This window comes from Schistocerca nitens, chromosome 4, assembly GCF_023898315.1.
Source record: "Schistocerca nitens isolate TAMUIC-IGC-003100 chromosome 4, iqSchNite1.1, whole genome shotgun sequence".
Taxonomy (NCBI): Eukaryota; Metazoa; Arthropoda; class Insecta; order Orthoptera; family Acrididae; genus Schistocerca; species Schistocerca nitens.
The window spans coordinates 209,266,731-209,282,014 of NC_064617.1; the positions used below are offsets into that span (position 1 = coordinate 209,266,731).

Sequence of the window (15,284 nt, forward strand, 5' to 3'; positions counted from 1 at the left end):
CTTTTGTTACTGAATGTGAAATTAAATTAATCCCATTGTAAGACATTTACTGTTAGATTGCCATGATTGGTAGTAGCGGGAACTGGCATGAAATCCGTCTACGAGAATTATAGTGCCCACGAGTCAAGAAAAGACAGACAATAAAGTATCAGTTTCGATACACAATATTTAATGTTAATTTATCGATAATGAAGTGTTGGCGGTACTGATCAACATAGTTATTAAAACATCGATGTTTCGATAAGTCGATATTTACATCCCATCTCTACTCTACAGCATTCATCCTCACCGAACAGGTAGCCTACAGCTACAAATCTATAATCTACGGAATTTTCTTAGTGACTTGTCAGTATCTGAAACAGATGCCAGCGCTGGTGTGAGCGACGTACCCGAGCAGCCGGTGGTGGGAGTACAAGGTGTTGGCAGCGTCGGTGTCGTGGCACACCTCTATGGCGGGCAGCCAGCGCCGGGAGACGTTGAAGCCCAGCTCGAAGACGTGCAACTTGCCCTCCGGGCCGCAGCGGCGTCTCGTCATGTGGGCCACGGGCAAGGAGCGTCTCTCGCACCACAGGTCGCCAGCCGTAACACGTTTGCCGGATACCTGCAAAGGCAGTCGTCTTCACAGCTTAACGCGTTACAGATCATGGAAACGCAGAACCATGAAGCAGCGTACCGGCAAAGCTCCAAGTGTGAACGGCTTTGCCAACTCAGATACAAATCGTCACATTCTATCCTAACCTAAACCACCACCTAAAGCAATCCATTATAGTGACATTAAGCTGTTCACCTGACTCACGAGGTAACCACTCTTTCAGAAATTCGTAACTTCTTCAATAATTTCAAAAAATACATATCTCGTTTTCACTCCATCGACTCTTCGACATGTACTCAGTCGCTAACTACAAATTCGCTAACGCCAACGTCAAACAATTGTCAACATTGGCACACAGTGCTGGAATCTCCACACAGCAAGTCACGGTTAGACAAAACTAGCACAGAAATGAAAATTACGGTAGCAGGGTACGCACCAGTACTTACCAATAGCAGATTATTATCCCTTATACGTTGACGTCCAAGAAGTCAAGGCTGTCTATGAACTATTAAAACAAATGTCCTAATACTTCAAAACCAAACATGAAACAAAATTAACGAAAGAAAAGTAACTGCAAAAATTAAAATAAAAAACTAAAAATGCACCTAATTCTAAAGCATAAACTTATCTCTCTTTCTTTGGCACATACATCCTCCCAGACGTGCTCATCTAAATGACTCTGTAATACTGAAATTATCCTTTTTTCCCTCCAAGTAACACTTTTTGTTGCCCCCCCCCCCCAATACCCTTCAATTGCTTTTGTACATGCTCCTGTTTTTTTGTCCCTAAATTCAACGCAATGATTCACAGCCAAATGCATGTAGCAAATTTCGTTTAATCCCTTATAATCAACCCACTCACCTGATGTGGTTGGCCCATCTACTATATAACTTTTTACTAACTGAAAAATATTACAAGCTGTGCTATTATTAATTAGCTTTAAATCATGTCTCCAGAAGAGTGATTCTCCGAAGCAACTGCCCCCCACACCCATGGTCCAACAATATCATGCTCCCTCTCACCAATTTTTAACGGTCAGTTTATGTCTCATGAGCAGCAAACTAAAAACGAGATCTTAAACAAGAAAACGAAGAAAGTAATAAAATTCTTTTCATACAAAGCCCTGATTTCTGAAACCACGTTCCTCTAGGAGTAGGCCGCTACACACGATCTTTTCCACAGCGCCACATGTAAAAATGGCGCGTCTAGTGTAGCAGGGGATACAACCCGTCGGCTTTGAACAATGACGTTACAAGTCGCCAGAGAGCATGTATTACAAAGATGAAAGAGCTGAGGAGACTGTTGAGAAACAAAGGAATGCGAGAGAGCTAAACTTTATTTCACATATGTAAGGGCCAGTAGTATTTTCACGTTAACGATATCGCGTGTTTGTATCTTAGTATTTCTCCGCAAAATACAATGGAAAGAAATGAATGAAATTACTAGCAAAGAATACATCACGTTACATGTATGTCAGTTGTGTCTCGAAAGTCTTTCGAACTGTATTGCTTAAGTGCAGTACGGGATACAAGTTCAGCGTAGTCGATTTCTTAGTTTCAACTAGCATTGCTGTCCTGTTGTTCACTTGAACTATGTATCCCCTGCTTCACTAAACCGCAAATGAAACACCTGATACAAATTAAAAGCTCATTCGAAGTGTGTTGCTTAAGTACAGTCCGGAATACGAGCTTGTCGTAAGGCGATTTCTTCGTTTTGACTAGCATTACTGTCCTGTTCTTCACCTGAACGATGTATCCTCCATTTCAGTAAACCCTAAGTAGAACACGGGATACAAATTGTAGATGTGCTATTTATTTCGTCTCCGCTATTACTAACAGTATTTTCTTACGTACATATCAGTATTACTGATGACAGAAGGACCTACGTATGTAATATACAGGGTGATTCAAAAAGAATACCACAACTTTAGGAATTTAAAACTCTGCAACGACAAAAGACAGAGCTAAGCACTATCTGTCGGCGAATTAAGGGAGCTATAAAGTTTCATTTAATTGTACATTTGTTCGCTTGAGGCGCTGTTGACTAGGCGTCAGCGTCAGTTGATGCTAAGATGGCGACCGCTCAACAGAAAGCTTTTTGTGTTATTGAGTACGGCAGAAGTGAATCGACGACAGTTGTTCAGCGTGCATTTCGAACGAAGTATGGTGTTAAACCTCCTGATAGGTGGTGTATTAAACGTTGGTATAAACAGTTTACAGAGGATGGGTGTTTGTGCAAAGGGAAAAGTTCTGGACGGCCGAGAACGAGTGATGAAAATGTAGCACGCATCCAGCAAGCATTTGTTCGCAGCCCAGGAAAACCGACTCGCAGAGCTAGCAGAGAGCTACAAATTCCACAATCAACTGTATGGAGAGTCCTACGAAAAAGGTTAGTTATGAAACCTTATCGTCTGAAATTGGTTCAAGCACTGTCTGCAGCTGATAAGATTAAAAGAATCGATTTCTGTGATTTTATCCTTGCTCAAATGGAAACAGATGAATCTTTCGTTTCAAAGATTGTGTATAGTGATGAAGCAACTTTCCACACTAAACGGGAAAGTCAACCGTCACAATGTCTGTATATGGGGCACTGAGAATCCGCGGGAAACAACTGAGTAAGAACGTGACTCCCCTAAGGTGAACGTTTTCTGTGCCATTTCAGCCAATAAAGTTTTTGGTCCCTTTTTCTTCGAAGGTGCTAGTGTAACTGGACTACAGTATCTGGAGATGTTAGAGAATTGGCTGTTCCCTCAGCTCGAACAAGAAGCACAACAATTCATATTTCAGCAGGATGGAGCGCCACCACATTGGCACTTATCTGTCCGTAACTACCTGAACGTCAACTACTCGAGGCGATGGATCGGCCGCCAGGCAGCCCGTGACTGAGCACTTCATCACTGGCCTCCAAGAAGCCCTGATCTTACCCCCTGCGATTTTTTCTTATGGGGGTATGTTAAGGATATGGTGTTTCGGCCACCTCTCCCAGCCACCATTGATGATTTGAAACGAGAAATAACAGCAGCTATCCAAACTGTTACGCCTGATATGCTACAGAGAGTGTGGAACGAGTTGGAGTATCGGGTTGATATTGCTCGAGTGTCTGGAGGGGGCCATATTGAACATCTCTGAACTTGTTTTTGAGTGAAAAAAAACCTTTTTAAATACTCTTTGTAATGATGTATAACTTATATTATGTTTCTTTCATTAAATACACATTTTTAAAGTTGTGGTATTCTTTTTGAATCACCCTGTATGTATACCAGACCCTCCATTGACCTCGATATATGTACACTGGTGACGAATAGGTGGAAATACACGTACGTTACATTTGCAACCTGTTTCATTTTATATGTTTTGATTGTTTATTTAATCTTTGCGTTTCACTTGTTGAAAGGGAACTACACATTGATCTTGTCAAAAGCCGAGAAGCGATTCTTCTTAGTGTTGTAGCTCCCTTCAGTAGCTGATAAGTGTTTTTTGGCTTTTTAAAAAAAAAATCTCACGAGATAGAATAAATTGATCCTACTTCACTAAGCAATCAATAAAAAACTAAACTAAAACATAACAGCAAAAGCGAAAATGGTAAACTGAAAATAGAATAGATTACGAAGTCTTTTGCTGTTATGTTTTAGTTTAGTTTTTTTATTGATTGCTTAATGAAGTTGGATCAGTTTATTCTATCTCGTGAGATTTTTTTAAAAAAAGCCAAAAAACACTTATCAGCTACTGAAGCATCTGTATCTTAGGATCAGTTTATTCTATCTCGTGAGATTCTTTTTTTTAAGCCAAAAAACACCTATCAGCTACTGAAGCATATTGGTGGAATAAGAAAGTGAAATATGGCAAAATAGTGAAATATAGATAGATGATCGCTTTTAGATTCACATTCAATTATTTTAATGATAGCGCTTATTAGAACACAGAACTGCTTTATTATCTATGCCTCGAAGTGAAGACATTACTATCTATGACTAAGGAATGACGTCATTGTTCAAAGCCGACGGGTTGTATCGCCTGCTTCACTAGACCCGATATCCTTAACGTGAAAATACTACTTGCCTTGATATATGTCAACTATATTTTTCGTCTCTCGTATTCCTTTGTTTCTGAACAGCCTTGTCAGCTCTTTCATTTGTGTAATAAATGCTCTCTGGCCAATTCTGACGTCATTGGTCAAAGCCGATGGGTTGTAACCCCTGCTTCACTAGACCCCATTTGTTCAACGATCTGACGTTGCGCTTATATTATAATACGTTTTTGCCATTTTGACAGTCGTAGAACTTCATATCTGATAGCTAGTTCTTTGCACAAAGATATTTATGTTGTTGAGTGTGATGTATCTATGGAACTGTTATTGATGTGTTTGTAATCTCTGGTGTTTTACTTATTCGTTGTTCCTATATAAAATTTTGAAAAATGGAAAACACGATGTTGAGAACATTGAAAACGCACTACATATCCTGCACAAAATCCCAAAAGGGGAAAGCATGAGTATTTCGGAGGAATTCGAAATATACATACGTACTAAAGATTATCCTCACTTGAAAAAAACCGATTTACAGCACGCATAGTTTAAAAAATATTGAAATTTCATATAGGGATAATGGATAATCAAAATACTAAAGATTACAAACATATCAATAACAGTTACATAGATACACGAACCGCAACAACATAAAAATCTTTGAGTAAACAACTACCTTTCAAACTTTAATTTCTACGACTATCTAAATAATAGAAAACGTATTATAATATACTTGCAACATCAAATCATCCAACAACTTTAAAATGTTACCGAAAAAATATTACGTACAACAACTATGAACAGCAGCAATAGTTTCCTCAAAGGTGACCTACGTCCTTTTACGAAGTCAAGATGTGAGTGCAAAATCAAGTGTAAAAAAATTATTAGTTATACATTATGTAACACGTAAATAAATGTGGCTGTTTGCAGGTGTACTGATGAAGGCAATAAAGCCGAAATAAGCTTATAAAAATAAAATGTCAAGCAGCATACTAATTCTCTGTGTAATTCAGACGATGTCAGAAAGCTAGAAAATTTTAGTGGCTGAAAAAAAAATCACAAAGTAAGTCCTACCGTGTTCAATTTTAGGTCCACTTCTGTTCCTTATATATGTGAATGATCTCCCACTTAACATTCAACAAGCCAAATCGGTGCTTTTTACAGACAATACTAGTGTCATTATAAATTTCATTAGAGAGAAATCAGCAGAAGAGTTGGTAAATGATATTTCCCAAAGAATAATTGAATAGTTCTCTGAGAATGGATTCTCCATAAATTTTGAAAATACATACTACATTCAGTTCTGTACAACAAACAGAGATATATCAACAACTAGTGTAGCACATGAACAGGAGTTAGTAAATAGGATAGAATGATTCCAATTTTTGGATATACATATTAATGAAAACGTGACCTTACCGAGCTTTTCAAACAAATAAGTTCAGCTACTTTTGCTATTTGTATAATTGCTAATCTTAGAACCAAAACGTATCAACCTCCTGACATATTTTGCAGATTTCCACTCAGTGCCTTACGGAAAAGTTTTCTGTGGTAACTCATCACTTAGAAAGTATTGATGGCATAAAAGTGAGGAGTAAGTATAATACATTTTCACCCACGGACGTCATGTAGATACCTTTAACTGAGCATGTATTCGATAATGAAATTCATCACAAATAATGCCTAAAAATTTGAGAAGAACAGAGATATCCATAACTACGACACTAGAAGGAAAAAGTTCTGTAACACCCATTGTTAAAGATCTCGGTGGCTCAGAAAAGCGTTCAGCATACAGCAAAAAAAAAAATTGTTTTTGATCATTTTCTAACATTCTGCGTGGTGTCTGTTGTTCTATGTCGTGTCTCCCTACCACTTTCGCACAACGACGCTCTGAACGTGTTTTTTAGGGAATTGACTAGTTTGAACCTGGGACCTGTTGCTGGTAAGGAGACGCCAAACCACACATGACATGTAGAGTTCAGAAGAGTTCAGTGAGTCTAGCGATGATATAACCAAATACTTAATGATTTCAGCGTCATCTCCACTGCACTCCCTGTAAAAAAATCTTAATACTAACTAAATTTAGTGGAAGGGGTTCAAGGCTTTCCTATTTTTAGTTAGCTGGTAAAATAACGTCGAAAAAGCAGTTAAGTTTACCATTGGAAATTTTATTCTACTCACAAAACATTGTTTATAAATTGCGCTATTGATAAAAGGAAATGTTTTAATACAGGATGATAAAAACCAACTGCGTTCAACAAAAATGTGAACGAATATTCCCTGAATTGGTTTCCAAGTTCTACAATGGATCGAAGGATGACCTATGCCATATCACATCTATAATCTAGGTTTAAATTAAGTTTCACAAAAGAGAAAACTATCAAAATGGTCTACAGTGACCCTCAATTATCTTTAATTACTTATCTAACTTGTCGTAAATTACAGTGGCTGATGTGGCTTCTCAATAATTATATAACAGAAAAATCGTCGCGTTTCAGATTTTGACTTACGTAGCAAATGTGAATACCATGAACTTTAATTGACGATCGACACTAGTATTACGCAAAACGGGGGTGTAACAGATCAGACTTCTGCAGTTCTGAGTGAAGCTTTATGCGCTGTTATGCGGCATCGCGTGCGTTCATTATCTTGTCGTTGGTTAGGCAGTGTCAGGGGGTGTCGGTCGGCACAGCTCCACGCACCTCGCCGACTCGGAAGCAACTCTCTCCTAACTTTTCCTTACTACAATTTACCGAAGTTGGTTTAAAAAAAAAACTATCTGGCTGTGTTTTCATCTGACCAATCAGGGTCTCAATGTTAACCTTAAGCTCCGCCTACAAAAATTCTATCTATCCAATGAGAAACGTTATACTTTTCGTGGTGGGGCAATATTTTTGAAGTTTGCAACGTAACAGAGACGCGAAAAAGTCTCATGCTAAAACTTGCAGCTGGTGTGGCCCTTTTAGTGTTATCGTAAGATCTATACTGTTCTTCTGGAGGGCTCTATCTTTTAACATGGGCTGGGGGGTGGTCCTGGCGGTTACTTTTCGTGGTGGGGCAATGTTTTTAACGTTTGAAACGTAACAGAGACGCGAAAAAGTCTCACGTTAAAATTTGCGGGTGGTGTGGCCCTTTTAGTGTTATCGTAAGATCTATACTGTTCTTCTGGAGGGCTCTAGCTTTTAACAAAGGCTGGGGGGTCGTCCTGGCGGTTAGCTGGTGACGTGGGTGTCCGTCCCTTATCGTAGGGCCTTCTAGCTTAACACGGTTCTGCTCTCAGCTTCTGTTCTCGTTTCTCCCCTCGGAACTGCGTCTGTCTCACGGTGGGAAGGTATGACATGCATTTAGGCATTCTTGTGTTACTCGTATTACTTTGGTTAATTTAATGTCACTATTTATTCGGAGCTATGCGGCATACTACTGGATTTGCTTATCATGTCAGGGTTTTCATGGAAGGTGTTGGATTTGCCTGACACCTTACAATTTGCCCAATAACATAAAGTGTTTGACAGGTAGTGAAGCAAGTTTTAAATCTAATTTAAAATAATTTATGACAATATTATGAATACTCACAATATAACGGCGATGCTGAGTGGCAGATAGGCACATCAAAAAGATTGTCAAAAAAAGTTTTCGGCCACGATCTTTTTTTGAGCCTATCTGCGACTCTGCATCTTCGCTATGTGGTGACTAGCAACTATCTTTTTCATAATGTTGTCATTATGCCATCCTGGATTTTCAACTGTTTAAAACAACCTCTCCTACATAAGTCCTTCTGTTCCATTGACGAATTTCTATTTTAAACTGGCAGTCAGTAAAAAAAGTGTAGTAGCATGAGTAAGAGTAAAAATAATTGTGTTCATTAATGTTAACACTAATCATGCACTCATACCGTGTAAAATGACACGTTCTACATCACTTCGATAAAAGAATTGTTCAAATTATCTAAGGAAAATGTAACTAACTAACTAATTAACTCCAGAGCAATGATGAAGGCCATGGGACTGAAGAGAAATATATACAAACCGGAAAGATTGTAAAATTGCCATTTTTTTTAAACAGAATGTTGTATAAAATATCACATATTCCTACCGAAGGTAGTATTCGTCAAAACTAGAAGAAATGGGCATCTGTCCCTTATGTAGAAGCAAACACTATAGGCAGTGTTGCATGTTGTTACCGCGCATTATGACACATCCCTAAGCCCTTCTTCGCAGTCAATCACTCACGCTTCCAAACAAATTTGCACCCGTTTGGATTGCATCAGATGCGTCGGTCACACACACCTATTAAGTCTGTACATTTTCGATGGGTTGAGCATACAGCTATAACTTTAAATATTCCCACAGCCAGAAATCCAACGGTATAGGTAAGGCATGAGGATCGCTTCAGTATCAATGTAAGGCCAGGAATTGTCAGTGAGACACTCATTCGCCCACGCAACTTACCAGACAGACTAGCAGATGCTGTGTATCACTGATTGCTAAGCGACGAATTACCAGCGCAATCGGAGAAAGTTGGCCTCACAGAAAGACAACGACTTGGTTTATGCTCGAAGGGACACAATCCTATTTTCTACTTTCTCAGTGCAACGTTTCGTAGGCGATGGATTGGGCGAGGGTGTCCCGTAGCATGTCCTTCCCGATCACCAGACCTGATTGCAAGAAGGGCTTCTTTGCTGCGAAGATGGGATGAAGGATGTGCCAGGATGCACACGCAGCACTGTCTCTAGTGTCTACTTTTACTTAAGGGGCGGATGGGAATGAGAGTACAGGTATTGGCCCATATCTCTGGTTTCCATGTAAGTTATTAGAGGAAGTCTCTTTCGATTTTGACCAATTCTGCTTCCTGCAGAAATTTGTCGCACTTTTATGAGCACCGTCTATTTAACCAACAGAGAGAACACCTTCTTTCTTCGAAAGATTACCGTTTAAGAACCCCGAGCATGTCTGCTATACTCTCGTATGCGCTATAGTGAGCTTCGTTGAAAAACAGCGGAAGTTCCGTTCGTTTCTGTTGATCAATTGCCGGCCTGTATAGGAAATTCCTCGACCCGGTGGTGCACAGGGTATCCCAGGAGAAATGGTCGATATTTAGGGATATGACAGGAACGATCGGTCGAAGTAAAAATGTCTGGAAAATATGGGCTCTAAAATGCGTAACTTAAAACCTATGAGCACTTCTTCATCTTCGATAGTGTGAAACAAATCTACTCTACTGCAGGCTCTTTGCTTTCCATACATGTAGTAAACATAGGCTCTAAAGAACTATGAGGAAAAAATGTTCAAATGTGTGTGAAATCTTACGGGACTTAACTGCTAAGGTCATCAGTCCCTAAGCTTACACACTACTCAATCTAAATTATCCTAAGGACAAACACAGTCATCCATGCCCGAGGTACGAATCGAACCTCCGCCGGGACCAGCCGCACAGTCCATGACTGCAGCGTCTTAGACCGTATGAGGAGATGTTCATCTTCACTACTGTAAAATACAACTCTTCTACTGAAGAAGTGCACACAGATCTTAAGGCATGCATTTTAGAGCCCATGTTTCCTAGATGTTTTTACTTCGAATGAATATTTCCTCTCATATTCCTGAATATTGACCTTTTCTCCTGGGACACGCTGTATGTGAATACATTCAGTCGGGACTGTAGTACAGTTTTCGACGATTTTCGGAAATCAGTGCACACGATCTACTATATGCATTTCCTCCCTGCAGTAACGACAGTTTTCACTCAAAGGATGCCTTACTCTCCCACAATGGTACGTTTGTGACATTGGTCTATAATTCTGTGCATAGCCTCTTTTCCCCGTTTTGTAGACGAGAGTGATGTGCGTTCTTTTGTTGTCAAGCGGGACTCTTCGGTGCACGTTCTGTTCTCGATAAATATGAGTCAGGAAAGAGGTTAATTCCGCAGTAATGTGAAGTCTGAAAAGAACTCGGTCTCGAACTGCTTTCTAGAACATTTTGAGAAGCCTTTTCTTTCAATGCACGTTGTAGTTGAACACTGGTGTGGTAGTATCCACATGGGGAGTGCGTTTAAAAACACTGAAATTAGCAGTTTGGCTGTCTGTCTGATGACTTCAGCTTCAACACCAGACTGATGCACTGGAATAGCGTTTTCTAATCCTTCCGATAAGGGGAAGCTTTTTTAATGTCCACCTTTATCGTGGAACGCCTGATTTGTTTCTGTAGCAATTTTTTAATACAGCACTTGTAGCTACAGTGGTGCTACAGAAGAATGTTGAAGATTAGATTGGTAGATCACGTAACTAATGAGGAGGTATTGAACAGAATCGGGGAGACAAGAAATTTGTGGCAGAGGTTGACCAAAAGAAGGAATCGGTTGGTAGGATACATTCTGAGACATCAAGGTATCACCGATTTATTACTGGAGAGAGTGTGGGGGGTGAAAATAGTGGAGGGAGACCAAGAGAAGAATACAGTAAGGAAATTCAGAAGGATGTAGATTGCAGCAATTATTCGGAGATGAAGAGGCTCGCAAAGGATAGAGTAGCATGGAGAGCTGCATCTACCAGTCTTCGGACTGAAGACCACAACAGCGTGTAGTAGACTACAATTTTTTTAAGGGTCGAATTGAAACGTCTGGTTCTGTTGGTTGAACCCTTACCGCCATTTCCTGTTTTAGGGACTGTCATTGTTTTACTTTTTAAAAAGCCAATGTTAATGTTCCATCCTCATAACACTTACATATACCTTCGAACAGGCCGGCCGGTGTGGCCGAATGGTTCTATGCGCTTCAGTCTGGAACCGCGCGACCGCTACTGTCGCAAGTTCGAATCCTGCCTCGGGCATGGATGTGTGTGATGTCCTTAGGTTTAAGTAGTACTGAGTTCTAGGGGACTGATGACCTCAGATGTTAAGTCCCATAGTGCTCAGAGCCATTTGAACCATTTTTTGAACCTTCGAACAGTTGTTTATTCTTCAGCGTTCTTTAACCACTATGCTGTAACGGTATCTGGTCTTGTCGTTTGTAGATGTCCGTGTTATGTGAATCATTATTGTTGCAAAACAGAGACAGTCCCACTGTCACTAAAAAAACAAATACACGGAAAACTGATGAAGAAAACTTAATAACATCACGTGCATCCACAAGAAGTACTATGCGTGGAGTCAACAATAATTTCACGTACAGATGATGAAACATCTATCAGAAAGTGCTAGAACTTCCTTGTTATGTGTAACGTTATTGAACGGGTCAAACCCTCTACACATTTACTAGCCAGCGATTCTTAAACTACCTACTGCAGAACATTGGAGTTAGTGGAGATCATTCACTGGTTCCGTGAAACTTACATGGCTTTTTTCGTAGCATTCCAGACAGTAACTTAATAAAAATTAACGTCTCTACGAAATGAAAAGAGTGGAATAACAGCTTCCGCCTAATAATATAAATAATCGGTACGAATGCGACGCCATTAGCGATAAGGCTGCGTTTATCACGCAGACACAAATGGCCATCTTGCTACTTTACCAACTGCAATGTGTGGAACAGGGTTCTCGTCTTATGTGTCGACAAAAAATAACTGCTGCAATAGACCCTAAGCCAAATGTGCAATGACAACTCAATCTCCATCAATAAAGCCTAATATTAAGTATATCTGGAAAATAAGAAACAGTACCACTGGTTTCATTAAAATTCATATTTAACAGAGAGCTTTGATTGTGTTATGTTAAATGTAAGTGTCTTTAAGAGACTTGGGTTGGTTATGAAATGACCTTCCGAAGTAAATAAATGTTATTTGGGATCGCTTTTGTTTGCAGATAATCCATTTACAGAATGTGGAAACCTGAGACTTGCCCGCGATGTATCATGAACACATGAGGAGAGGCCTCAACGGCTGTATAGTCCAATACTCCGGAAAGGAAGAGTACTAAAGTGATTGTCATGGATTCATACTGAAGGTTAAATTACAAATCCACTGAAGCTAATCATGGAGCGATGATGTTAATATTTAACGAATTGGAAAGGCTGCTAGGCAAAATTGTTTAATATTATCAGTATTCTTCGGCCTTCTGGACCCACAGATGTGTTGCCAAGATGCAGAGCCATCAAATGGTGGGGACGAATTAATTGTAATGTCAGTGAAACACCTTGTCTAAGAACGCCACAAGATGACACAAATGCCATAATAATAGTTATTGTGTTAAGATTGGTGAGGCAAAGACCCCAGAATGAAAGGGGCTGTTTTCTTATGGAGGTCACCCTCCTGGCGCCATCATGGCGTGTCCAACATAAAGAACGCGGACTACTACTGCCCCTCCGGCAAAAAAGCAAAAGAAAGTGTTAGTTCCGCCCGTCTCCACCCAACCCCACCCCACCCCACCCCCCCTCAACCTCTCGGTAAGGTTCGCCATAGGAATCCCTTTTTTCGGCGCAGGCACTCCGCTGTTGTTCCTCCGAGACAATAAAACTACGGAGAGCTGATTCTAGACAGAGACTATTCGGAAACATCTTTTTGACGGAGCAGTTCGTACACTCAATATTGTCGGTCATTAGCGTGGGACTCACTGTCATCCTTAAGTAACATGAACTGACTACCATTACGCTGGAATCAATCTTGTGTAAAACCACATCGGGAGAATACAGGCCGCGCAGTGAGTGTATGTACGTGCCTACCTCAATTGCTGTAATTACGCGAGCATGCAGCTTGCACCCCAAGCCCTCCGCATAGCAAACACACCGATGTTGATGAAGTAAGAATTGCTGCACTTGCTGCCCTTTGTAAACGTATCTCAAACATCTCTCACGGTCAACATCTATATCTCGCGTACGCACCTTCGATGGTATCTCAAGTTTCACTATTTAGAACTCTCTTGACGGGGGGCGACCTTTATTTCTCATTCAATAGATTTTCTCTTGTTACCGGCTATCCAAGAAGTAATCCATGCTCAACAAGACTACTTCGCATTCAAATGTGTTTCTTTAATTTCAGTATATAATTATTCCATTAATTACCTGCTTCCGTCTTACTTCTTTGTGGCCTTGGTCAGGAGCAGGAGATATGCAGGTGAGAATTCCTTTACCTGTTGATAGGTAAGTGGTATTTGATCTCCCCTTCATGATCGATTTATGTATCGCACCCGCTACAAGTGCTGTGTTAAAAAAATTGCTACAGGAACAAATCAGGGGTTCCACGATGAAAGTGGACATTAAAAAGGCTTCCCCTTATCGGAAAGATTAGAAAACGCTATTCTAGCGCGTCAGTCTAGTGTGGAAGCTGAAGTCATCAAACAGATAGCCAAACTGTTAATTTCAGTGTTTTTAAACACACCCGCCATGTGGATACAGCCACACAAGTGTACAACTACACCATGCACTGGAAGAAAAGGCTTCTCAAAACGATCTAGAAAGCAGTTCGAGAACGAGTTCTTTTCAGACTTAACATTGCTGCGGAATTAACCTCTTTCCTAACTCATATTTATCGAGAACAGAACGTGCACCGAAGAGTCCCGCGTCTCTCGTCAACAAAACGGGAAAAGAGGCTATGCACAGAATTGTAGACCAATGTCACAAACGTACCTTTGCAGGATAGTAAGGCATCATTTGAGCCCAGACTGTCGTTACTGGATGGGGGAAAAGCATGTAGTTGGTAATAGTGAACCAGTAGATCGTCTGCATTGATTTCCGAAAATCGTCCAAAACTGTACTACAGTCTCGCCTGCAAGGAATGTATTTACATGCAGTGTGTCTCAGGAGAAAAGGTCAATATTCAGGAATATGACAGAAGTAAAAAATCTACTAAACATGGGCTCTAAAATGCATGTCTTAAGACCTATGTGCACTTTTTGAGTAGAAGAGTTGTATTTTACAGTAGTGAAGATGAACAACTCCTCATAGTTCAAAATGGTTCAAATGACTCTGAGCACTATGGGACTTAAAATCTGAGGTCATCAGTCCCCTAGAACTACTTAAACCTAACTAACCTAAGGAGATCACACACGCCCATGCCCGAGGCAGGATTCGAACCTGCGACCGTAACAGTCGCGCGGTTCCAAACTGAAGCGCCTAGAACCGCACGGCTACCGCGGCCGGCACCTCATAGTTCTTTAGAGTCTATGTTTACTGCATGTATGGAAAGCGAAGAGCCTGCAGTAGAGTAGACTTGTTTCACACTAGCGAAGATGAAGAAGTGCTCATAGGTTTTAAGTTACGCATTTTAGAGCCCATGTTTACTAGACTTTTTTGCTTCGACCGATCGTTCCTGTCATACTCCTAAATATCGACCTTTCCTCCTGGGATACCCCGTGCACCACTGGGTTGAGGAATTTGCTATACAGGCCGGCAATGGATCAACAGAAACGAATGGAACTTCCGCTGTGTTTCAAGGAAGCTCAGTATAGCCCATACGAAAGAATAGCAGACATGCTCGGGGTACTTAAACGGTAATCTTTCGAAGAAAGATGTTCTCTCCGTTGGTTGAATAGACGGTGTTCACAAAAGTGCCACAGATTTCTACAGGAAGCAGAATTGGTCAAGAGACTACAGTAACAAGAGCCGTGCAAAAAGGCCGTTTCTTCTCACCATATTTATTTAATTTTCCTTTGGGACAGTAGAAGTAATGAAAAATCCAACAAGAGAGTCAAACTGATGATAAGTTAATATACTGAATTAGATTTGCGATGATTTCTGCAGTTTTAGC

At 40.4% G+C, this 15,284-nt stretch overlaps 1 protein-coding gene across 1 annotated transcript in view; it reads right to left on the minus strand.

Annotated features, from left to right (window-relative positions):
- The window catches only part of LOC126252202 (uncharacterized), a 132,483-nt gene that overhangs the window by 72,654 nt on the left and 44,545 nt on the right, over positions 1–15,284 (minus strand). The window contains exon 3 of the mRNA XM_049953072.1: positions 390–601. Coding sequence (XP_049809029.1) covers positions 390–601 — 212 coding nt within the window. The remainder of the gene's footprint in view (positions 1–389; positions 602–15,284) is intronic.